General features: G+C 47.1%; 1 protein-coding gene across 2 annotated transcripts in view; it reads left to right on the top strand.

Moving 5' to 3' along the window:
- Positions 1-380: 380 nt before the first annotated feature.
- Positions 381-24,391, top strand: part of GCKR (glucokinase regulator) — a 174,891-nt gene continuing 150,880 nt past the window's right edge. Inside the window, exons 1-4 of one of the 2 annotated variants that reach the window (XM_068279822.1) lie at positions 381-1,871; positions 19,226-19,277; positions 20,884-20,964; positions 22,850-23,005. In XM_068279822.1, coding sequence (XP_068135923.1) covers positions 20,905-20,964; positions 22,850-23,005 — 216 coding nt within the window. In that variant the 5' untranslated portion in view covers positions 381-1,871; positions 19,226-19,277; positions 20,884-20,904. The remainder of the gene's footprint in view (positions 1,872-19,225; positions 19,278-20,883; positions 20,965-22,849; positions 23,006-24,391) is intronic. The other variant, XM_068279823.1, reaches the window with a different exon arrangement.

Below are 24,391 nucleotides of genomic sequence, written 5' to 3'. Positions count from 1 at the left end.
AGGCACCACAGCTCCCAGCATACCCTACATTGAGGCACCACAGCTCCCAGCATACCCTACATTGAGGCACCACAGCTCCCAGCATTTCGCCACAGAGGCACTACAGCTCCTAGTATACACATTATATTACCCCCTTACACTGCCCACGTGATATTGCCATTACAGGGACTGGGGGTAGGGGAATACACAGTGGAGGGGGGAGATGTCCTATATGGCAGGTGCACCATGTCTCCTGTGCTTTGTCTCTCTATGATGTTTCCTAAAAAAACAAAACATTTTGAACTTGAAGTTTAACCAACCAAGTTTAATGATTACACGATGGATCTGATAACAGAGTGTAGGGAAGAGTGGAGATTGACCAGGGGGACACTGCGGCCAGGCTACTGAGTGGAGACTGACCAGGGGGACACTGCGGCCAGGCTACTGAGTGGAGACTGACCAGGGGGACACTGCGGCCAGGCTACTGAGTGGAGACTGACCAGGGGGACACTGCGGCCAGGCTACTGAGTGGAGACTGACCAGGGGGACACTGCGGCCAGGCTACTGAGTGGAGACTGACTAGGGGGACACTGTGGCCAGGCTACTGAGTGGAGACTGACCAGGGGAACACTGCGGCCAGGCTACTGAGTGGAGACTGACCAGGGGGACACTGCGGCCAGACCACTGAGTGGAGACTGACCAGGGGGACACTGCGACCAGGCTACTGAGTGGAGACTTACCAGGGGGACACTGCGGCCAGGCTACTGAGTGGAGACCGACCAGGGGGACACTGCGGCCAGGCTACTGAGTGGAGACTGACCAGGGGGACACTGCGGCCAGGCTACTGAGTGGAGACTGACCAGGGGGACACTGCGGCCAGGCTACTGAGTGGAGACTGACCAGGGGGACACAGCGGCCAGGCTACTGAGTGTAGACTGACCAGGGGACACAGCGGCCAGACCACTGAGTGGAGACTGGCCAGGGGGACACTGCGGCCAGGCTACTGAGTGGAGACTGACCAGGGGGACACTGCGGCCAGGCTACTGAGTGGAGACTGACCAGGGGGACACTGCGGCCAGGCTACTGAGTGGAGACTGACCAGGGGGACACTGCGGCCAGGCTACTGAGTGGAGACTGACCAGGGGGACACAGCGGCCAGGCTACTGAGTGTAGACTGACCAGGGGACACAGCGGCCAGACCACTGAGTGGAGACTGGCCAGGGGGACACTGCGGCCAGGCTACTGAGTGGAGACTGACCAGGGGGACACTGCGGCCAGACCACTGAGTGTAGACTGGCCAGGGGGACACTGCGGCCAGGCTACTGAGTGGAGACTGACCAGGGGGACACTACGGCCAGGCTACTGAGTGGAGCCTGACCAGGGGGATACTACGGCCAGGCTACTGAGTGGAGACTGACCAGGGGGACACTGCGACCAGACCACTGAGTGGAGACTGACCAGGGGGACACTGCGGCCAGGCTACTGAGTGGAGACTGACCAGGGGGACACTGCGGCCAGGCTACTGAGTGGAGACTGACCAGGGGGACACTGCGGCCAGGCTACTGAGTGGAGACTGACCAGGGGGACACTGCGGCCAGACCACTGAGTGGAGACTGGCCAGGGGGACACTGCGGCCAGGCTACTGAGTGGAGACTGACCAGGGAGACACTGCGGCCAGGCTACTGAGTGGAGACTGACCAGGGGGACACTGCGGCCAGGATACTGAGTGGAGACTGGCCAGAGGGACACTGCGGCCAGACCACTGAGCAGAAACTTACCAGAGGGACACTGCGGCCAGACCACTGAGCAGAAACTTACCAGAGGGACACTGCAGTCAGACCACTGAGCAGAAACTTACCAGGGGGACACTGTGAGGGTGGATCCTGGTGCAGGTGAGGCATCTAGGGTAGAGGCCAATTTATTGATGTATATGTTGAAGAGAGCTTGACTCTTTCTAACCCTTACCCCTAACCCTTACCCCTAACCCTTACCCCTAACCCTTACCCCTAACCCTTACCCCTAACCCTGTCTTACCCACAACCTCTAACCCTTACCCCTAACCCTTACCCCTAACCCTTACCCCTAACCCTTACCCCTAACCCTTACCCCTAACCCTGTCTTACCCACAACCCCTAACCCTTACCCCTAACCCTTACCGCTAACCCTGTCTTACCCACAACCCCTAACCCTTACCCCTAACCCTTACCCCTAACCCTTAACCCTTACCCCTAACCCTTACCCCTAAGCCTGTCTTACCCACAACCCCTAACCCTTACCCCTAACCCCTAACCCTTACCCCTAACCCTTACCCCTAACCCTTACCCCTAAGCCTGTATTACCCACAACCCCATGGAAAAAGGAGTTCTTTTCCCATTCACTTTCATACTGCATTTGTCCCCAGTGTATGAGCTCTTGATGACATTTTATATTTTCCCTCCTATTCCGCCTTCTAGGAGTCTCAGGAACAAACCTGTCAGTAGTGCTTCATAAGGGTGTGCGGGGTGTAGATGTGGTCACTGGTGGTTGATAAGGGTGTGCAGGGTGTAGATGTGGTCAGTGGCAGTTGATAAGGGTGTGCAGGGGGTAGATGTGGTCAGTGGCAGTTGATAAGGGTGTGCAGGGTGTAGATGTGGTAAGTGGCAGTTGATAATGGTGTGCAGGGTGTAGATGTGATCGGTGGCAGTTGATAAGGGTGTGCAGGGTGTAGATGTGGTCAGTGGCAGTTGATAAGGATGTGCAGGGGGTAGATGTGGTCAGTGGCAGTTGATAAGGGTGTGCAGGGTGTAGATGTGATCGGTGGCAGTTGATAAGGGTGTGCAGGGTGTAGATGTGGTAAGTGGCAGTTGATAATGGTGTGCAGGGTGTAGATGTGATCGGTGGCAGTTGATAAGGGTGTACAGGGTGTAGATGTGGTCAGTGGCAGTTGATAAGGGTGTGCAGGGTGTAGATGTGGTAAGTGGCAGTTGATAATGGTGTGCAGGGTGTATATGTGATCGGTGGCAGTTGATAAGGGTGTGCAGGGTGTAGATGTGGTCAGTGGCAGTTGATAAGGGTGTGCAGGGTGTAGATGTGGTAAGTGGCAGTTGATAATGGTGTGCAGGGTGTAGATGTGATCGGTGGCAGTTGATAAGGGTGTGCAGGGTGTAGATGTGGTCAGTGGCAGTTGATAAGGGTGTGCAGGGTGTAGATGTGGTAAGTGGCAGTTGATAATGGTGTGCAGGGTGTAGATGTGATCGGTGGCAGTTGATAAGGGTGTGCAGGGTGTAGATGTTGTCAGTGGCAGTTGATAAGGGTGTGCATGGTGTAGATGTGGTCAGTGGTGGCTGATAAGGGTGTGCAGGGGGTAGGTGTGGTCAGTGGCAGTTGATAAGGGTGTGCAGGGTGTATATGTGGTCAGTGGTGGCTGATAAGGGTGTGTGGAAGTTGATAAAAGTGTACAGGCTATAGATGTGGTCAGTGGCAGCTGATAATGGTGTGCAGAGGGTAAATGTGGTCAGTGGCAGTTGATAAGGGTGTGCAGGGGGTAGATGTGGTCGGTGGTGGTTGATAAGGGTGTGCAGGGGGTAGATGTGGACGGTGGTGCTTGATAAGGGTGTGCAGGGGGTAGATGCGGTTGGTGGTGTTTGATAAGGGTTTGCAGGGGGTAGAAGTGGTCGGTGGTGCTTGATAAGGGTGTGCAGGGAGTAGATGTGGTTGGTGGCAGTTGATAAGGGTGTGCAGGATGTTGATGTGGTCAGTGGCAGTTGATAAGGTTGTGCAAGGGGTAGATGTGGTCAGTGGCAGTTGATAAGGGTTTGCAGGGTGTAGATGTGGTCAGTGGCAGTTGATAAGCGTGTGCAGGGTGTAGATATGGTCGGTGGCAGTTGATAAGGGTGTGCAGGGTGTAGATATGGTCGGTGGCAGTTGATAAGGGTGTGCAGGGTGTAGATGTGGTTGGTGGCAGTTGATAAGGGTGTTCAGGGTGTAGATTTGGTTGGTGGCAGTTGATAAGGGTGTGCAGGGTGTAGATAGGGTCAGTGGCAGTTGATAAGGGTGTGCAGGGTGTATATAGGGTCAGTGGCAGTTGATAAGGGTGTGCAGGGTGTAGATGTGGTCAGTGGCAGGTGATAAGGGTGTGCAGGGTTTAAATGTGGTCAGTGGCTGGTGATAAGGGTGTGCAGGGTGTAGATGTGGTTGGTGGCAGTTAATAAGGGTTTGCAGGGTGTAGATGTGGTCAGTGGCAGCTGATAAGGGTGTGCAGGGTGTAGATATGGTCGGTGGCAGTTGATAAGGGTGTGCAAGGGGTAGATGTGGTCAGTGGCAGTTGATAAGGGTGTGCAGGGAGTAAATGTGGTCAGTGGTGGTTGATAAGGGTGTGCAGGGATAGATGTGGTCAGTGGCAGTTGATAAGGGTGTGCAGGGTTAGATGTGGTCAGTGGCAGTTGATAAGGGTGTGCAGGGTTAGATGTGGTCAGTGGCAGTTGATAAGGGTGTGCAGGAGTAAATGTGGTTGGTGGTGGTTGATAAGGGTGTGCAGGGGGTAGATGTGGTTAGTGGCAGTTGATAAGGGTGTGCAGGGTGTAGATAGGGTCAGTGGCAGTTGATAAGGGTGTGCAGGGTGTAGATGTGGTCAGTGGCAGGTGATAAGGGTGTGCAGGGTGTAGATGTGGTCAGTGGCAGGTGATAAGGGTGTGCAGGGTGTAGATGTAGTTGGTGGCAGTTATTAAGGGTTTGCAGGGTGTAGATGTGGTCAGTGGCAGTTGATAAGGGTGTGCAGGGTGTAGATGTGGTTGGTGGCAGTTGATAAGGGTGTGCAGGGTGTAGATGTGGTCGGTGACAGTTGATAAGGGTGTGCAGGGTGTAGATGTGGTCGGTGGCAGGTGATAAGGGTGTGCAGGGTGTAGATGTGGTCGGTGGCAGTTGATAAGGGTGTGCAGGGGGTAGATTTGGCCGGTGGCAGTTGATAAGGGTGTGCAGGGTGTAGATGTAGTCAGTGGCAGGTGATAAGGGTGTGCAGGGTGTAGATGTGGTCAGTGGCAGGTGATAAGTGTGTGCAGGGTGTAGATGTGGTCGGTGGCAGTTGATAAGGGTTTGCAGGGTGTAGATGTGGTCAGTGGCAGTTGATGAGCGTGTGCAGGGTGTAGATATGGTTGGTGGACATCCAATAGACCGTGGCGACTATCTGGGTACTGGATTCATGATCAAATAGTAAAGGAAAAAATACCTGAAGCGATTACCTTATTCTGGGATACTAATAAAGAATCTGCCAAGAGACCAATAGTTTGGGATACCTTTAAGGCCTACATGAGGGGAGAATATATGACACAAATTAAAAAGTGTAAAAAAGTGAGACTCCTTGGCTATCAGGCAGCGGAAAATAATGTCAAAGATACTGAAATTGTATATCTTACACAACCTGACCGGGCCTCATATTCGGCATGGCAGCTGGCCATAACTAACCTCAAACTCCTCCATGTTGAATCCACTAAAAAAGCCAACCTATATCAAAAACAAAGGGTGTTCGAATATGGGGACAAATGTGGGAAAATGTTGGCATGGATCACTAAAGAACATGCTCCTGCAGTGACCATACCTGTAATCATCTCAGACACGGGTAAGGATTTAACTACTACTGCAGAAATAAATGCAGAATTTGCTAAATACTACAAAACACTATACACCACCAAATTCCATCTTCCCATTAATGATCTACAAAATTATCTTGACAATATTTCTCTGCCGGAACTGTCTGTAGAACAAAAGACAGGTCTTGATCTGCCGATCACTGGGGATGAGATAACCAATGCCATAGCCACATTACAACCAAATAAAACCCCAGGCTTAGATGGTATTCCATCGGAGTTTTACAAACAAAACTCTGAAATGCTCACTCAACAGCTAATGGACCTCTTCCAAGACCCTGAAAATGTACAATCACTACCTGACTCTATGCAAGAGGCATTGATAGTAGTCCTTCCTAAAGGGGGAAGAGATCCCCGCCTGTGTTCTTCCTACAGGCCTATTTCTTTAATTAATATGGACGCAAAAATCCTAGCTAAAATTCTAGCAAACCGACTTAAGCCACTATTAACTACCTTAATACACCCCGATCAGATGGGATTCATGCCAGGAAGGGGGACGGATATAAACATAAGACGACTATATGTTAATCTCTCTGTGAAACATGACAACCCTGGCCATAGAGTGATAGCCTCACTAGACTCAGAGAAGGCTTTTGACTCTGTGGAGTGGCCTTATTTGTGGATGCTTCTTCAGAAATTCGGGGTGGGACCTAAATTCCTACGGTGGGTGAAGCTACTATATGCCACTCCCAGAGCAAAAGTCCTTACAAATGGTATGATCTCAGATACCTTTAGCTTACAGAGGGGAACGAGACAAGGGTGCCCCTTGTCTCCCTTTCTATTTGCGCTAGCCATAGAGCCCCTTGCGCAAGTAATAAGGAAAACAGATGAGATTCAGGGGTTAAAAATAGGCAATTTGACTGAAAAAGTTGCATTGTACGCGGACGACCTTCTCTTATTCTTAGGAGACGCCAATAATTCATTAACAACTCTTTTATCTATAATGGAGAGATTTGGAAAATACTCCGGTTTAAAAATCAATTGGGGGAAGTCATCACTTTTTCCAATAGACCCAGATACCCAAGCTACAGCTAGTGATACTCCTCTTCAGTGGGTTTCTACGTTTAAATATTTAGGTATACACATTAAATATCCCTTGGAAGAGTATATTAAGATAAACTTAAATCCAATCATTGAATCACTTGATAGACAATGTCACACCTGGGCTGGTTTACCTCTGACGGTTATGGGGAGATCTAACTTGATCAAAATGCTGTACTTGCCACGGTTCACCTATATATTTCGGCAGACCCCTACATGGATTCCTAATTCTGTGTTTAAAAAAATTGAAAAAATTTTACTGAAATTTCTATGGGCTGGTGGTATGCCTCGTATCTCTCTAACGACTCTTCAGCTACCTACTGCCCTAGGAGGCATGGCCCTTCCAAACTTTAAGCTATACTGTTGGGCGGCAGCTCTGGTAACGGTCAGATGGTGGTTTGCCCAGGACGACAGGAACACAGCCTCTATGTTAGAGGCTGCAGTAGTGGGATCTCTGGAGGGGCTTACACTGCTGCCATTTAGAGGGACTAAAGCCATCGCTAACCTACCTGGACCTATGACCTTCACCATTAAGATCTGGGAAGCTGCCAGGAAAAAGTATGCGCAACCCGATGTCTACTCCCCCTATACTCCCATATGGTGCAACCCCCATCTAATACACTTTCAACATATACCTGATCCTATTCAATGGGCAAGATGTGGAATTACATGGCTTAAGCATATAATTGTGGAGGGGCGACTGTCCTCCTTTGATAATCTGAAACAAGAATTCTCCTTAACCAACAAGATGTTTTTCAGGTACCTTCAAGTGAGACATGCAGCTAATTCACAATTTAATACCAATATCACACTTAAATCTGATCCGCTAGAAGCTCTTCTATTACAGAAACACTTAGACTCTCCTCTCTCTGCAATCTACTCGACTTTAATAGACACCTCAACTCCTAGGGTGACTAAGGTACTTCAGGAGTGGCAAAATGATGTGCCAGACCTGGAGGAAGGGGAATGGAGGGATATGCTGGAGGATTCGTCGTCCTACCTGATATCCATAAAGGATAGGCTCGTCCAACTCAAATTTATCTTTAGGATATACTACACCCCCATAAGATTGGCACGTATGTATCCAGGAAGATCTGATAAATGCCCTAGATGTGATCATAACTCAGCAAATTTCATCCATATGATATGGGCATGTCCACAATTGCAGATCTATTGGACACAGGTGAACGCGTTTCTCCAAAAAATCTTTGAAAGACCAATTACTATCAGTCCTAAAACGCACCTCTTGGGTATAGCAGGAGACATAGTCCCCAACAGGAGACTAACGACACTTTGGGATCTTTTATGCTTTTATGCTAGAAAGAACATTATCTTTCATTGGATGTGGCAGGGCCCTCCAACAGTTTCGGAATGGATAGCAATGATAAATACCGCCTTGCCACTGTATAAGCTAACTTATTTACAGAGAAACTGTCCCCTCAAATTCGAAAGCATTTGGATACCATGGATAGAGTACCTTAAAAACCAAGGTATCGACTATGCTTCACAAAACTAATCACATATACCAATTTTGGCATTGGTAGGAAGGGGGCTCGTGGGGGGCAGGACTGAGAGACGAAGGGGAGGGGGGGGGGAATTGAGATATGTAAAGGTGTTCATTTTATGTACCTATATGTGTCCATGTTAATGTTCTGCTTTCGTGGGAAACTCAATAAAACTTATTTGTCAAAAAATATATGGTTGGTGGCAGTTGATAAGGGTGTGCAGGGTGTAGATATGGTCGGTGGCAGTTGATAAGGGTGTGCAGGGTGTAGATGTGGTTGGTGGCAGTTGATAAGGGTGTTCAGGGTGTAGATTTGGTTGGTGGCAGTTGATAAGGGTGTGCAGGGTGTAGATAGGGTCAGTGGCAGTTGATAATGGTGTGCAGGGTGTAGATAGGGTCAGTGGCAGTTGATAAGGGTGTGCAGGGTGTAGATGTGGTCAATGGCAGGTGATAAGGGTGTGCAGGGTGTAGATGTGGTCAGTGGCTGGTGATAAGGGTGTGCAGGGTGTAGATGTGGTTGGTGGCAGTTAATAAGGGTTTGCAGGGTGTAGATGTGGTCAGTGGCAGCTGATAAGGGTGTGCAGGGTGTAGATATGGTCGGTGGCAGTTGATAAGGGTGTGCAGGGTGTAGATGTGGTTGGTGGCAGTTGATAAGGGTGTGCAGGGTGTAGATGTGGTCGGTGACAGTTGATAAGGGTGTGCAGGGTGTAGATGTGGTCGGTGGCAGGTGATAAGGGTGTGCAGGGTGTAGATGTGGTCGGTGGCAGTTGATAAGGGTGTGCAGGGTGTAGATGTGGTCAGTGGCAGTTGATAAGGGTGTGCAGGGTGTAGATATGGTCGGTGGCAGTTGATAAGGGTGTGCAGGGTGTAGATATGGTCGGTGGCAGTTGATAAGGGTGTGCAGGGTGTAGATATGGTCGGTGGCAGTTGATAAGGGTGTGCAGGGTGTAGATATGGTCGGTGGCAGTTGATAAGGGTGTGCAGGGTGTAGATATGGTCGGTGGCAGTTGATAAGGGTGTGCAGGGTGTAGATATGGTCGGTGGCAGTTGATAAGGGTGTGCAGGGTGTAGATATGGTCGGTGGCAGTTGATAAGGGTGTGCAGGGTGTAGATATGGTCGGTGGCAGTTGATAAGGGTGTGCAGGGTGTAGATATGGTCGGTGGCAGTTGATAAGGGTGTGCAGGGTGTAGATATGGTCGGTGGCAGTTGATAAGGGTGTTCAGGGTGTAGATGTGGTTGGTGGCAGGTGATAAGGGTGTTGTAATGAATAGCGGAGATGCCGCCGCATGGGAGAGTGGCATGGCGGCTATCTCCGCGTCCCAGCCGGCGGCTGCTGCCGGCGGCTGCTGCCGCGCATCTGCGTGATGCGGCCTCGCCTGGTCCTTCTAGTGCACACAGATTGAGAACTTCGCGTGCGCGCGCCAGGTGGCAGGTCCTTTATGCTGCTAGAAGAGGAGTCAGCTGATCAGGACGATCAGCTGACTCCAGCTATGCTCTGGATTGGCTGAGTGGCTGGGGTGGCGCTGTGGAGCGCTTTTAGTATATATAGGACTCGCTTGTCACTTGCAAGTTGTCTGCTGTTGCGAACATATACGTGTGAGCGCTCAGACCTGAGTCAGATTCCATTGATAGCTTTAAAGTACTATTGCTTGCTACTGTTTATGTGTTACACTAGTTCCCAGGTGTTGAGACCAAGGACCTCACACCTAAGACTAGGATTGAGAGAGATTTCTGTTACCTGTTATGACCTTTGGCTTTCCTGACTACTCTCCTGTTCTCTGATTCGGTACTTCCGCCCATCTGATTACCTGTTGCCAACATTGCCTGTACCTGGATACCGAATCAGTCTTCCGCTTCTGTATTTTATCTGTCCGTGTTTTGCCGACCTGGCTTGTCTGACCTTTCTGGCTGTCACCTAGCCCCTGGGTGATCAGCCTTACTGTATACCTGTGACGCCTGCTCTTCAGGTGGTTATTAGCTGCTATATCAGGCCTATGGTCGCCAGCTCCACTGGAGACCATCGTGCAGCACAGTCAGTGGGTCTCTACCTATCCAAGGTCCACTGGCTGCAGTACAGTCTGATTCCCTGCCTCTCAGGGAATCCTTGGCTGCAGTACAGTCTGATTCCCTGCTCCTCAGGAAATCCCTAGCTGCAGACCAATCATCATCAATATTACTCCAGACAGTGATTCCTGCTCCTCAGGTATCCACTGGCTGCAGTACAGCCTGGTTCCCTGCCCCTCAGGGAATCCTAGGCTGCAGAAGTGTTTGTATCTCCCACTTCTTGGGAGATAATCTCTCCAATTACTGTTGCACAAAACACTATATCACATTGGGTGTCCTGTGTCTAGTTATACTAGTATTATTGGTGATTCTGCAGATCACCACATAATCAGGTATAGCATCTGAATTGTTGGTGATACTGCAGATCACCAATAATCAGAAAAATCTGTGTTGCTGACACCAATCGTTACAGGTGTGCAGGGTGTAGATGTGGTCGGTGGCAGTTGATAAGGGTTTGCAGGGTGTAGATGTGGTCAGTGGTAGTTGATAAGGGTGTGCAGGGTGTAGATGTGATCAGTGGTGTTTAATAAGGGTGTGCAGGGTGTAGATGTGGTCGGTGGCAGTTGATAACGGTGTGCAGGGTGTAGATGTGGTCAGTGGTAGTTGATAAGGGTGTGCAGGGTGTAGATGTGATCAGTGGTGTTTAATAAGGGCGTGCAGGGTGTAGATGTGGTCGGTGGCAGGTGATAAGGGTGTGCAGGAGTAAATGTGGTTGGTGGTGGTTGATAAGGGTGTGCAGGGGGTAGATGTGGTCAGTAACAGTTGATAACGGTGTGCAGGGTGTAGATGTGGTCAGTGGCAGTTGATAAGGGTGTGCAGGGTGTAGATGTGGTCAGTGGCGGTTGATAAGGGTGTGCAGGGTGTAGATGTGGTCAGTGGTGTTTTATAAGCGTGTGCAGGGTGTAGATGTGGTTGGTTGATAAGGGTGTGCAGGGAGTAAATGTGGTTGGTGGCAGTTGATAAGGGTGTGCAGGGAGTAAATGTGGTTAGTGGCAGTTGATAAGGGTGTGCAGGGTGTAGATGTGGTCAGTGGTGTTTGATAAGGGTGTGAAGGGAGTAGATGTGGTCAGTGGTGTTTGATAAGGGTGTGCAGGGTGTAGATGTGGTTGGTGGCAGTTGATAAGGGTGTGCAGGGAGTAAATGTGGTCAGTGGCAGTTGATAAGGGTGTGCAGGGAGTAAATGTGGTTGGTGGCAGTTGATAAGGGTGTGCAGGGTGTAGATGTGGTCGGTGGCAGTTGATAAGGGTGTGCAGGGTGTAGATGTGGTTGGTGGCAGTTGATAAGGGTGTGCAGAGTGTAGATGTGGTCGGTGGCAGTTGATAAGGGTGTGCAGGGTGTAGATGTGGTCAGTGGCAATTGATAAGGGTGTGCAGGGGGTAGATGTGGTCGGTGGCAGTTGATAAGGGTGTGCAGGGTGTAGATGTGGTCAGTGGCAATTGATAAGGGTGTGCAGGGGGTAGATGTGGTCAGCGGTGGTTGATAAGGGTGTGCAGGGTGTGGTCCTTAATTCCAGTAGTTTCTTATGTTTGTTCTTTGTTCTCCTCCAATTTAAAGGGTATATCGAGCGGGTTTTGAAAATCTATCCCCTCCATGTTCTTTAATACCTAGGTTCTCAACGTGCGGTACGCGTACCCCAGGGGGTACTTCTAATGGTTCCAGGGGGTACTCAGGCTTCATATACTTAGCCAAGAACAACAAATTTAGAGTTTTAGAAAATGATAAATCTTATTTTAAACGACCCTAAATTAGTATTTTAGCTAATTAAAAGCAATAGTAAAGGCTTGGAAATGGTTTAGAACCAATTATAATGTACTACAATTAAATATATATTTGTCAAGGGGTACTTGTGATAATGTTTACTATGCTAGGGGGTACTTGGTGAGTACAGGGTTTTAAAAGTGGTACACACCGATAAAATGTTGAGAAACACTGCTTTAATACACTGATTATTTGTGCTTGTTCTGGGCTAAGTTCGCTTATAGGAATATTTCTGTATAGGCCATTGAAGTATTGTAGCCAGACTTGGCCATCTTGGATGTGCTGATTATTTTGTTTGGGTTTTTTGCCAATCTTTTTCTAGGTCTCCCAAAATGAGTTGTGATTTCGTTTTTTCATTTTAGGTGTCACTTTAAATTGACATTGTGTGGCATCATGTGCTACCCTCAATCCTATGTTGTTTGGATGTGTGTGTTTTTGGCCCGTAGGTTGATTCTTAGTGACTTGTGTTCTCTATAAAACCATTTATTTGAGCTTTTCTTTGGTGGTCTCTGTCACAGACCGCGAGCCGGTCTGCGGGTGGGGTAAATCGATCAGCGTCAGAAATCCTCTTACACGGTCATTTGTTCATCACGAAGGGTAACCCGCATTCGCAATTTGATGAACTGACTCGCGAAGGGAGCGTTCTGATACCAACCGAATCACTCCACACACATATATAATTCAAAGATCTGCCACCAAGCGAGTTACACAGCCCGCTACTGTAATTTTACTAGGACTTCGAGAACACTTTAGTAACCCCTAGCAGTATGCAAGAATCTGGGCCAGATCGTTATGTCTGGGCCGGGTTCTCGCATACGGGTTATAAATGTATACTTCTATTAAACACAGGGTAGCGAGTTCAGGAGAATAGGTACGATTGTGTATGTTCAGCAACAGGTCATAACCGCTAAACGATTTTTAAACGTTTAATAACACAAATGCATTACATACAGTTATATACACCTATTAACATATAAAACACAGAGCTTAAAAATAAAAGGAATAAAACAGAAAGTTCTTACTTAGTTAGCTGAGCAGTCCATTTGAAGCATGAAGAAAATAGTCCAGTTTAAACGTAGGCATTCAGCTTAAAAGTCCTTTGTACACAACATGCGCCCGGTTCTTCCGTGAGCACATGTCTGGACTTCCCTAGTCGATGTAAATTGAAGAACTGCGTGGAGTTCCTTGCAAACGCTTTTTACTGACCAGAGTTTTGGGGCGGTCACTACCTGGAAAGTAGGTGTGTTGGAGGCAGGGTTACCTCCTGGCAAGTCAGGTTACCACCCACAGACTTGGAGCAAGGAATGTACCAATTATTAATAATTTGTGTAATTCCGCCCCAGATGGGTGCATCGCAGATCCGAGACCATATTCATAAGCAGCATGCGACTCTGTATTAAATGAGACTATACACGCCTAGTCTAACGAATTTGCTCTACGCATGCCGGATAAAGCGGTTTCTCAATTGATTCCTGATAGCTAGAGAAGGATAATTCATGTGAATTATAGACCTGTTTCCTAGGTATCAGGAAATGTAATTTTGGTCTTGCTGTGACAAACCTATTTTGAATTATTAATAAGTTAACGTTCCCTTTGTGTGAAGCTATACGCTTGGAGGGAAATTTTGAATCTCAACCAGTTTGAGCTGGTTTTCCTTTTGGGGAAAGATGAGCTATGTACCAAATGCTGCTCCCCAGGTGGTCTGGCTACTTGTGAAATTCTTTCCTGACACAGGATGTGGGGGAGGTTACTGTACTCAGTAAGAGAGAGGGAAATTGACATCTATTGTGCATTTACCCAAGACTGACAGGAACTGTGCACGACCATGCGAAAGTCGATGGCGCTTACGCGCACGACTTTCGTAATATTCGTCACATCTCTCCCCTACCAGACGGACGCACAGAGTGGGTCTGCATGACCCGCTCTACGCGGCGCTTAGCTACTGAACGGGTTCTCGACTTCTTATCTGACTGCCCGTTAGACAACTCACCAGAAGCATAAGGCCTCATGGTCCGGTGTGTCCCAGTGTCCGCTTTGCAGACGGTGCGATGCACACCAACAGGCTTACCGCTAAAGGCCTGGCTGGGTTTGCGTAGCGCTTCCTGTAAGGGAGAGAGTCGCTGGCTGACATCCGGGTCACTTCCTGACTCTCGGGTGTCAGCCTGCGAATCTGGAAGCAGCGTGGCATACCCCTGCTCTAACTGACTACACCTTGGCACAACATTTTGGTCAGCACAACCTAGGTGGACATTAGAGTACATTTTAAAAAACGAATTAGCCTTTACCTGGGTGGCGAGGCTTGCCCCTTCTCCAGGAAGGATAGAGGGTGGACCTGTGGGCAGTTTTGCACTGGGTTGCTTCTGCAAGGGGAAGACCTGCAAGGGTGAGACAGGGAAGGAACGGCCTGTCTCCACCAGCTGTTTGTTAACAGCAGACAATGGTGGAGCACTCTGGCTGTCATAGCAGGAGGGGAGGTCTAGGCCCCCAGCTGCCTGCTCTGACACCTGGCCTGCTTCCACTGCCCTGGACGGATATGACCCAGGCAAAACAAGACTGTTACCTCTTAGATTAGAGACTGTCACATTTAAACATACATCATTTTTAGCACTGTGAGATTCAGCATGAAAGCTATTAGCAACATCTGGTACAACATTAACATCACAGTTACGTTCATTTTTCACATCATGTACACAGGTATCTGGAACAACAGTGACAGGTTTAGAATCAGACAAACCGTGATTAGCCAGCTGTCCATTAGAAACAGGTACCGCTTCCTTGCCTCCTTCCCTAGGAGGGCTAGGTACCATTACCCTTGCTGCCTCCCTCTGTCCCACCCCAAGCTTGTACAGTACCTGAGTGGGTCCAGACTGGCAATCCTGGGTGTTGATCACAGGTTCATAAAAGGATCGTAGGGTGCCAAGATCGGTGCCCAACAGCACAGGCACTGGGATGTCATCTGTCACCCCCACAACTTTTGACTGGCGGCCCCTTCCCCAATCGAGAACAACACGAGCTTTGGCGATGCGTGCGTGTGTGCCACCAACTCCCAAAAGTGTGACACGCTCATTAGGCAGGAAATTCTCCCTGGCTACAAGATGAGAGCGAACCAAGGTAAGCTCTGCGCCTGTGTCGCGGAAACCAACAGCGATCTGGTCGTTAACTTCCACGACTTGATGATTTCCGGAAAGTCGAGGATTTGCTGCTCCCATGACGAGGTAGGCGTGTGCAGTAGAGGATGCGCTAGCCACTTCTGCGCTAGGCTCTGGAGACGGCGTCCTCACCTCGGGGCAGGCAGACTTGAGGTGTCCTCGCTGTCCACAGTGGTAACACTTCGGAACATATGTGGCATCAGGCGGATGAGTAGCAGGTGCAGCATCCGGCCTCTGTGGCTGTGGGACCCGATTCCCACGGTTAGCAGGGGGAGGAGAGCTGGGTTGCATAGGTCTCCCCCCTTTCCAGCTCTGGGCTGGAGGTTTGCGGCTGTCCGGCACACGGGTGGCCACAAAAGTGTCTGCAAGTTCTGCGGCAGTTTTGGCGGAGTCCGGCTTCCGCTCCAAGACAAACTGCCGGACATCTGGAGTGCAGCAGTTCAGCAACTGCTCCTGTACGATGAGGTCCTCCAGACCTTGGTGAGAGTCTTTTTTGAGGCCCCGCGACCACTGCCTGAACACAGTCAGCAGGCGACTCTCCAGGTCGGTGTAAGAGTCAGTGTGGCCTTTCTGCAGGGAGCGAAACTTTTTGCGATAGACCTCTGGGGTCAGCTGGTATTTGGCGATAATTGCAGCTTTTATCGCCTCATAGTCATTGTCTTTCTCAGCGGGTAAGTCCACAAACGCCTCAAGCGCTTTGTCCCGCAAGTTGGGTGTCAGATATCTCGCCCACTGCTCCTGGGGCAGATGATGCTGACGACAAGTCTTTTCAAAGGAGTGTAAATAAGTGTCCGGGTCGGTTCCCTTCTCCATTTCTGGGAATTTAAACTTTGGAGTCCCAAACGGGCCTGCTGTGGGCCGGGGTTCCGGAGCACTTTGCGAGGGATTTTGGCCTTGCGCTCGCAGGTTGGCCATTTCAAGGTCATGTCTGCGTGCGGCTGCTCTCTCCTCTCTTTCCGCTTCTCTCTCAGCAAGCCACCGGCGCTCTGCCCGTTCCGCTTCTCGCTCTGAGGCTTCCATTTCCGCCTGGCGTTCCAAGGCTTCCCGTTCCGCCTGGCGTTCTGCACGGTCAGCATTTTCTCTGACAATCTGCATGTACAGCTCAGGATTTGTATCCGCCAGTCTTTGTAAAGCATGCTGCATTCCAGCCTCAGGAACACAGGAACGGTTGGCATGGGCGGGCTCCTGCCGGCCACCATGCTCCTCAGCAGTTACAGCGACCGGTTCAGACGCGGTACCGTTTTCCTCTGGGTCTGGAAGTGGGTTGCTTTGCTCCAACCGCTCACTTTCCTCTGCCCCAGTTACAGCACCGTCTGAACCAGGAGTGTGCTCTCCCAGCATCTGCTCCGGCTGGGTATCCAGTCGCAATAAGTCGTCAATCAATTGCGCTTTCTTTTTTCTATACGTCATAATGCCTTTTTCCTCACACAAGTTTGCTAGGTCTGCCACTGACATTTTCTTGTATCTTGCTGCAGCCATTTTTGCCAAATAAAAGATAGGATAGCAAAAGAGATTGGGGGGGGAACTCTGTGCTACACGTTTAGTCTATATAAATGGTAATGCACCGGTTATCGACCACAGATTTTTGATCTGTTCTGGCAGGTTAATCAAATAACGTTGCCGTTGATGTTCTGAACATACACAAATCCCAAAAAGCTGCCAAACAAATGTCACAGACCGCGAGCCGGTCTGCGGGTGGGGTAAATCGATCAGCGTCAGAAATCCTCTTACACGGTCATTTGTTCATCACGAAGGGTAACCCGCATTCGCAATTTGATGAACTGACTCGCGAAGGGAGCGTTCTGATACCAACCGAATCACTCCACACACATATATAATTCAAAGATCTGCCACCAAGCGAGTTACACAGCCCGCTACTGTAATTTTACTAGGACTTCGAGAACACTTTAGTAACCCCTAGCAGTATGCAAGAATCTGGGCCAGATCGTTATGTCTGGGCCGGGTTCTCGCATACGGGTTATAAATGTATACTTCTATTAAACACAGGGTAGCGAGTTCAGGAGAATAGGTACGATTGTGTATGTTCAGCAACAGGTCATAACCGCTAAACGATTTTTAAACGTTTAATAACACAAATGCATTACATACAGTTATATACACCTATTAACATATAAAACACAGAGCTTAAAAATAAAAGGAATAAAACAGAAAGTTCTTACTTAGTTAGCTGAGCAGTCCATTTGAAGCATGAAGAAAATAGTCCAGTTTAAACGTAGGCATTCAGCTTAAAAGTCCTTTGTACACAACATGCGCCCGGTTCTTCCGTGAGCACATGTCTGGACTTCCCTAGTCGATGTAAATTGAAGAACTGCGTGGAGTTCCTTGCAAACGCTTTTTACTGACCAGAGTTTTGGGGCGGTCACTACCTGGAAAGTAGGTGTGTTGGAGGCAGGGTTACCTCCTGGCAAGTCAGGTTACCACCCACAGACTTGGAGCAAGGAATGTACCAATTATTAATAATTTGTGTAATTCCGCCCCAGATGGGTGCATCGCAGATCCGAGACCATATTCATAAGCAGCATGCGACTCTGTATTAAATGAGACTATACACGCCTAGTCTAACGAATTTGCTCTACGCATGCCGGATAAAGCGGTTTCTCAATTGATTCCTGATAGCTAGAGAAGGATAATTCATGTGAATTATAGACCTGTTTCCTAGGTATCAGGAAATGTAATTTTGGTCTTGCTGTGACAAACCTATTTTGAATTATTAATAAGTTAACGTTCCCTTTGTGTGAAGCTATACGCTTGGAGGGAAATTTTGAATCTCAACCAGTTTGAGCTGGTTTTCCTTTTGGGGAAAGATGAGCTATGTACCAAATGCTGCTCCCCAGGTGGTCTGGCTACTTGTGAAATTCTTTCCTGACACAGGATGTGGGGGAGGTTACTGTACTCAGTAAGAGAGAGGGAAATTGACATCTATTGTGCATTTACCCAAGACTGACAGGAACTGTGCACGACCATGCGAAAGTCGATGGCGCTTACGCGCACGACTTTCGTAATATTCGTCACAGTCTCTTTTGGACAATCCTTCTTATGTTGGCCATTTCTGCAATGGTGTGTAATATTTAGATGAGGTCCTTTGCTGCCTGCTGCACCCCTTGTTGGTCAGGGCTGTAGGTATACGTTTAATAGTCCAGAAGTAGCTGTATTGCAGCGGGTCTGTTGAGAGCCTCTCTGTACTTCATGGTTGACTCTCTGGACCATGTATAGGTGGGTGGCATGTTACACAGGCCGACATGATGTCGTTGTAAGGAATCTTTGCTGGAGCGAATTAAGGTATAGTGGGATTTGGTGGCAATCTGACATGTCCACCTTTCTTATTGTTCCCATACATGGTACCGTTTTTTTTTTTTTCGAATAGATAATTTCGATTGATCATTCAGTTAGATCAAATATAAAGATTTGTCCAACATATCCAAGCATATTTTTATGAAAAAAAAAACAGGATAATTGTTTGTTTTTCTTGATCGTAAAAAATATATATTTTTGTCTTTCATTTGATTCAGTCGTTTTGGTCAAATAAACAGGACAATCAAATGTTTTTATTGTACTGTGTAAGGGCACAATAGATCTTTCTTCAGTCATTTATTTTGGTTCCAAATTTTCACCAAAGTCATTTTTGCATTGAAAATGGCATTTTCGAATTCAAGAACATTTTCGCAAAGATACGTGGTATTTTTTGCAATACGGGGAAAATTAGCCAAAATGCAAAAAAAAAAATAAAAATTAAAAAATTTAAAAAAAAGTTATTTTTACCATAAATTTTTTTTAATTTAGCACAAAAATTCACGGAAAATTCAAAATACTAAAAACATGTAATACAAAATGATTTTCGGTGGCATTTTTGCTCAAAAGTTGATTTTAACTTTATATTTGTGAAAAGTAACGCAAAAAGAATATCGGCATTTTTACTCATCACTGGCTGAAGCTTTCAAACCCTGAATTATCCGACTGCTGATTATGAGGGCTTCATGCTGTATCTGTCTACCTTGTAATAAGCAGTTATAAGATGGTCTGTTGTTTTTCACCTCAACTTGCTGCATAAGATGAAAAGCAGTTCCTTTATTTCTGTCATTATCTACAGACGACAAGGCACCTGACCTGCAGGAGGTACCCCTGTGTCAGAGGGAGAGAAGGTTAGTAGTCATGTGCCCGGGCCCCCAGCTCCCATGGTTACACCCCTGAGAGAAGGGCAGGGAGCGGTATGCTTTGCCTGCTCAGGCAGCACTGGATGTCGAGAATCCTCCTGCTGCACCTCTCCCCCCCCTTCCCCCGCATACACCCCAACTATTACAGGAAAAAGAACAATTTAAGACACGCCTCTAGCCATGCCCAAAATGATGCATGTGCAGCCTGTGCAGAGGACCATGGCAAATAAATGGGTGAGGTCTGGAGAGGTTGTAGGTGGATGTAAGTACATGACTCTGCTAGCAGTGGGCCCCCTCTCCTTTCTAAATGAAAATGCAAAATGAAAATGAGTTTGTCAGGCAGCTAATACAGATGCCCTAAATAGAAAATAGAAGGCAAAACACTATTGTCTGGCTGAGGAAACACTTTTGATAACATTTTAGTGCTGAAAAGGCATCACTTCTGTTTGTTTTGCAGCTGAAACTCAATGGTGGATGAGCAAAGTAGGGTGGAGCTACTGAATGCTTGCTTTGCTTCTGTCCTCACAAGGGAACCATCATTGTTAAGCAGATTAGCAGCAGATAGATCATCAGATAGATTTCTGATCTATCTGATGTGTTTAGGAACATTTTTTACTAGTAACAGATTTCCAATAGATTTCAGTATGAAATTATTTGAAAATCAATCTGATGGCATTTTTTGCCATCAGATTTCCATTAGGTCCAATGCAAACTGATAAGCAATCTCAACAGACTGACCTAGATTTTTCATCATGTCAGATTGATTGAAATTGATCAAAATAGGCCACAAATCAATCGATTGGTCAATTGATTTGCGATCAATTGATCGATCGATTTCGTTTGATCGATCGGCCGATAATCGGCTCAGTGTATTGGTACATTTAAGTTCACTTAGCGATAAACTCTTTTATCTTTGCTTTTGTGACTCTCTTTCAACTGGCAGAGTTCCAATAGATTGGCATATAGCCCACATTTTCCATTATTTAAGAAGAGCAACATACATCCTCGGGTCCTAAGGGAATTAAGTTCAGTTATAGCTAAGCCCCTTTATCTTATCTTTTGTGACTCTCTTGCAACTGGCAGAGTCCCAGTGGATTGGCGTACAGCCCACGTTTTCCCATTATTTAAGAAGGGCAAAAAATCAGATCCAGGAAATTATAGACCTGTAAGCTTAACTGCTTTCGGACAGCGGTAGTTGAAATCTGTGCCCGGTGCGTGTCTGTCTAAGCCTGCCGGGGTGTAGATTTCAACTTCCACATTCCGCACGCCACATGGACCCACCTCTACCACCGATTGCACCACTCCCCTGCCCCTGCCGCTCTCTCACCCTGCTATTGGCATGACAGCAGAGCTCCGAGAATTGGTCAGAAGCTGATTTCATTGGCTCCCCTGTGATCATTGTGAGCCAATGCCTAACCTCACCTTTCCCTCTACCGACGCCTAACCTTTGGACACCCTACCTCCAGCCTAACCCTTAACCCTCCCTGTCCCATAGTGCTTAACCCTTATCCCCTCCCCCAAACCCACCATTAGTGTTCATAAAGTTGAATTTGTGTGAGAACATTGGAACTCAGCCTATGAAATGTCTTTACAGCATTCCTCTGTGACTCCGACCATGAGAGGGAGCCGGAGATACAAGCATGTCATCGAGACACCGGACCCCGGGAAATGGGAGGTAAAGACCTGCTTTATGAAACACCTGCTCTAAAGTACAAAAGCAGTGCCCCTAAACTCCACCCCTGCTTCTCACCCAACCCCCAACCCCCCCACCCACCTCTATGAAATATAGGTACATGGTCTAGTTTAAATTCTAGCATATGTACAGGAGTCTCCCTGCCTTGTAAATACCTCAGTGGGGTCGATTCACAAATCATTTCCACATGACGTAATGCAGAAAACAGCTGACTTCACCGAGCACTTAGGAAAGTGTCCATTCATAAAGGCTGAAATTACCGAGCAGTGCAGTGATTACCTCAATACATGTCAGTAAATGTCAATTCATAAAAGCTGTTACCACATGAAAAGCTGTAATTACAGACCAGTGAGGTAAATTACTGACTTGTGCAGTGATTACCTCAATACATGTCAGTAAATGTCAATTCATAAAAGCTGTTACCACATGAAAAGCTGTAATTACAGAGCAGTGAGGTAAATTACTGACTTGTGCAGTGATTACCTCAATACATGTCAGTAAATGTCAATTCATAAAAGCTGTTACCGCATGAAAAGCTGAAGTTACAGAGCAGTGAGGTAAATGAATGCCTTATGCGGTGAATACACTATCACACATCAGTAAATGTCAATTCACTAAAGCTGTTACCACAAGAAAAGCTGTAATTACAGAACAGTGAGGTAAATTACTGACTTGTGCAGTGATTACCACAACACATGTCAGTAAATGTCAATTCATAAAAGCTGTTACCGCATGAAAAGCTGAAGTTACAGAGCAGTGAGGTAAATGACTGCCTTATGCGGTGAATACACTATCACACATCAGTAAATGTCAATTCACTAAAGCTGTTACCACAAGAAAAGCTGAAATTACAGAGCAGTGAGGTAAATTACTGACTTGTGCGGCAACTATCTCAACACATGTCAGTATATGTCCATTCATAAAGCCGACAACATGCGGTAAAGCCATGAAGCAATACCGTCTGCTTTTGAAGTGTTAAAAAGAATGCAGAGTCTCTGTGAGGAGACTGTGCTGGGAGCCATGACTCAAGACTCAAACCCACTAGCAGCCCTTTCTAAGTGCTAGTGATTTGAAAAGCTCTTGTTAATGCAACGCTATGGGGGATTTTTATACAATCACATCTCTCCAGTGGCATCACACCCATAGCATTACATCAGCAAGAGCTTCTCCAATCACAAAGCGCTCAGAAAAGCGCTCCCAGTGGGTTCCAGGCCTCACAAGCAGAAGCATTGAGAACTGTGACTGACAGGAGCAGGGAGCCAATAGAAACAGCCGCTGTTCTCCTACAAGTCTGACTGATGGAATCTGATGGGACCTGCAGCCTTCACCATCGGGACAAACTTTTCTATCCCCCAGGCAGCAGCAGAGCAAGATCGGAACAAAACAGTCTTCCCTTTAATATCTGTGCGGCTGTGTGGCTGTTTAACCTCTTGAGTACCTGTTTGAAGATACAGAGGAGCTAGTGGGGAAAATCACCTAAGCAGGGCATGTGTAAAGTTTAATGGAACTTAATCTAAGCTGTGACAATTAAATAGAATGTTAAGAAAGTCTAAAAGATAGATTCAGAGCAAGCAGAGGCAGTATAATAAAACATGTACATCTAAAGGGATGTGGGGATGCCTCTCTTACTATTGTAATACCCAACAACACAGAGACACTCCACACTGCTCTGCTGTTACCGCAAAGGTTTTAGTCAATGGGCTTCAGTCATTTACCGCTCTTCTACCGCACCTGGGAACATTTTTATGAATTGGCATACAAAAGTCTAAAATACCGAATGCTGTGTGTTCCCAACCAGCCTTTTATGAAACAACCCCACTGTGTGAAAGTGGTAGGAGCCTACGCTAATTATTTGTATTGTGTTTAGCTGGCCGGCTATGAGGAATCTCTTCCAATCAGTGAGAAGTCCAATCCCATCACCCGGGAGCTGGACAAAGCTGACCCCACCCAGCTAGTGCAACTTCTGCGGGACTGCGATGCTGAAATCTTCCAGGAGGAGGACGAGGCCATCCTCAACTATCAGGTGAGCTGTAAAGGTGTGAAGATCCAGTGTTGCCATGCCATCCAGCTATCCCATCAGGTCCATCTGCCAGGGACGTAGACTACGGTGACATGGAGAATGAGGGTCATCAGAAACGTACCTCAATATACAGTAAATATCTCAATCTCCACCAATTAGTAAGGAATTTCCATAAGGGGTTAATGACTTCAGAAGAGTCAACCTCAAATGGGAGAAAGTCAGTTCCTATCAGACCTCTTATGTAAAACAGGTCTCAGCACAAATCCAAGTGGCTGTCTCAGTTTAAAGAATGTAAAGGGAAATATCCATCATTTATGTTTCTATTGATAAAAAGGTCAATAAACTTCAGAAACAATAATGTGTAAGCTAAAACAATGGGACATGAGTAACTGGAGTTCTCCATGCTGAATTACTGAAATCTTGCTTCTGCACCGCTATAAAACATGTTAATAATTTAAGGCTAAGTTCACACTTACCTCCTAATTGGATTAATTATTTTGCACAATGTACAAATGGATAAGTCGATGGTTCCAAAGTTACCTATAGGATCCTTTCACTAAGATCCAATGTGTCCATCTCCGTTGTGTCCATTGTGGTGATGGAAGTGAAAGTCTGCAGAGAACATGGACGTGTCACAGACAGCAATGCCATCTATGACATGTTCACTACAAGGGACACCTATGGATGACAACGGACACAGCAGATCATACTTTGGTTACTGTACACACCAGGAACCCCAGAATATGTGAACCTCCCATTTGTTACATTTCTGAAGATGTGAATTGCTATTAAAACATCTGAGTGTAGATACAAACATGCCATTGTACAAACATGATAAGTAACATATTGTACATCAATGAACAAAAGAAAGGTTGACTGTATTGGACTCCTAAATGATGAGAGGATGAGGGTGGGAACTCAATGGTGGATGACCAAGGTAAGGCAGAATTATTAAATGCTTTCTTTGCTTCTGTCTTCACAAAGGAAACAGCACTGTTGCAAAATACAGAGGCGGAAGAGTCTCAATCTTCTAACTGTAATATTAAATACTTAACGCAGGAAGAAGTTAAGGAAATACTAAATAAATTAAAAATAGACAAGGCACCTGGCCCGGATGGCATGCATCCTCGGGTCCTAAGGGAATTGAGTTCAGTTATAGATAAACCCCTTTATCTTATCTTTTGTGACTCTCTTGCAACTGGCAGAGTCCCAGTGGATTGGCGTACAGCCCACATTTTCCCATTATTTAAGAAGGGCAAAAAATCAGATCCAGGAAATTATAGACCTGTAAGCTTAACATCAGTTGTATGCAAACTATTTGAGGGGTTACTAAGAGATACTATACATGACTTCATAGTAGAAAATAATCTTATTTCTCAGCATCAACAT

The sequence above is a fragment of the Hyperolius riggenbachi genome, chromosome 4 (genome assembly GCF_040937935.1).
Source record: "Hyperolius riggenbachi isolate aHypRig1 chromosome 4, aHypRig1.pri, whole genome shotgun sequence".
NCBI classification, from domain to species: Eukaryota; Metazoa; Chordata; class Amphibia; order Anura; family Hyperoliidae; genus Hyperolius; species Hyperolius riggenbachi.
This window is presented reverse-complemented; position numbering and strand designations above follow the sequence as displayed.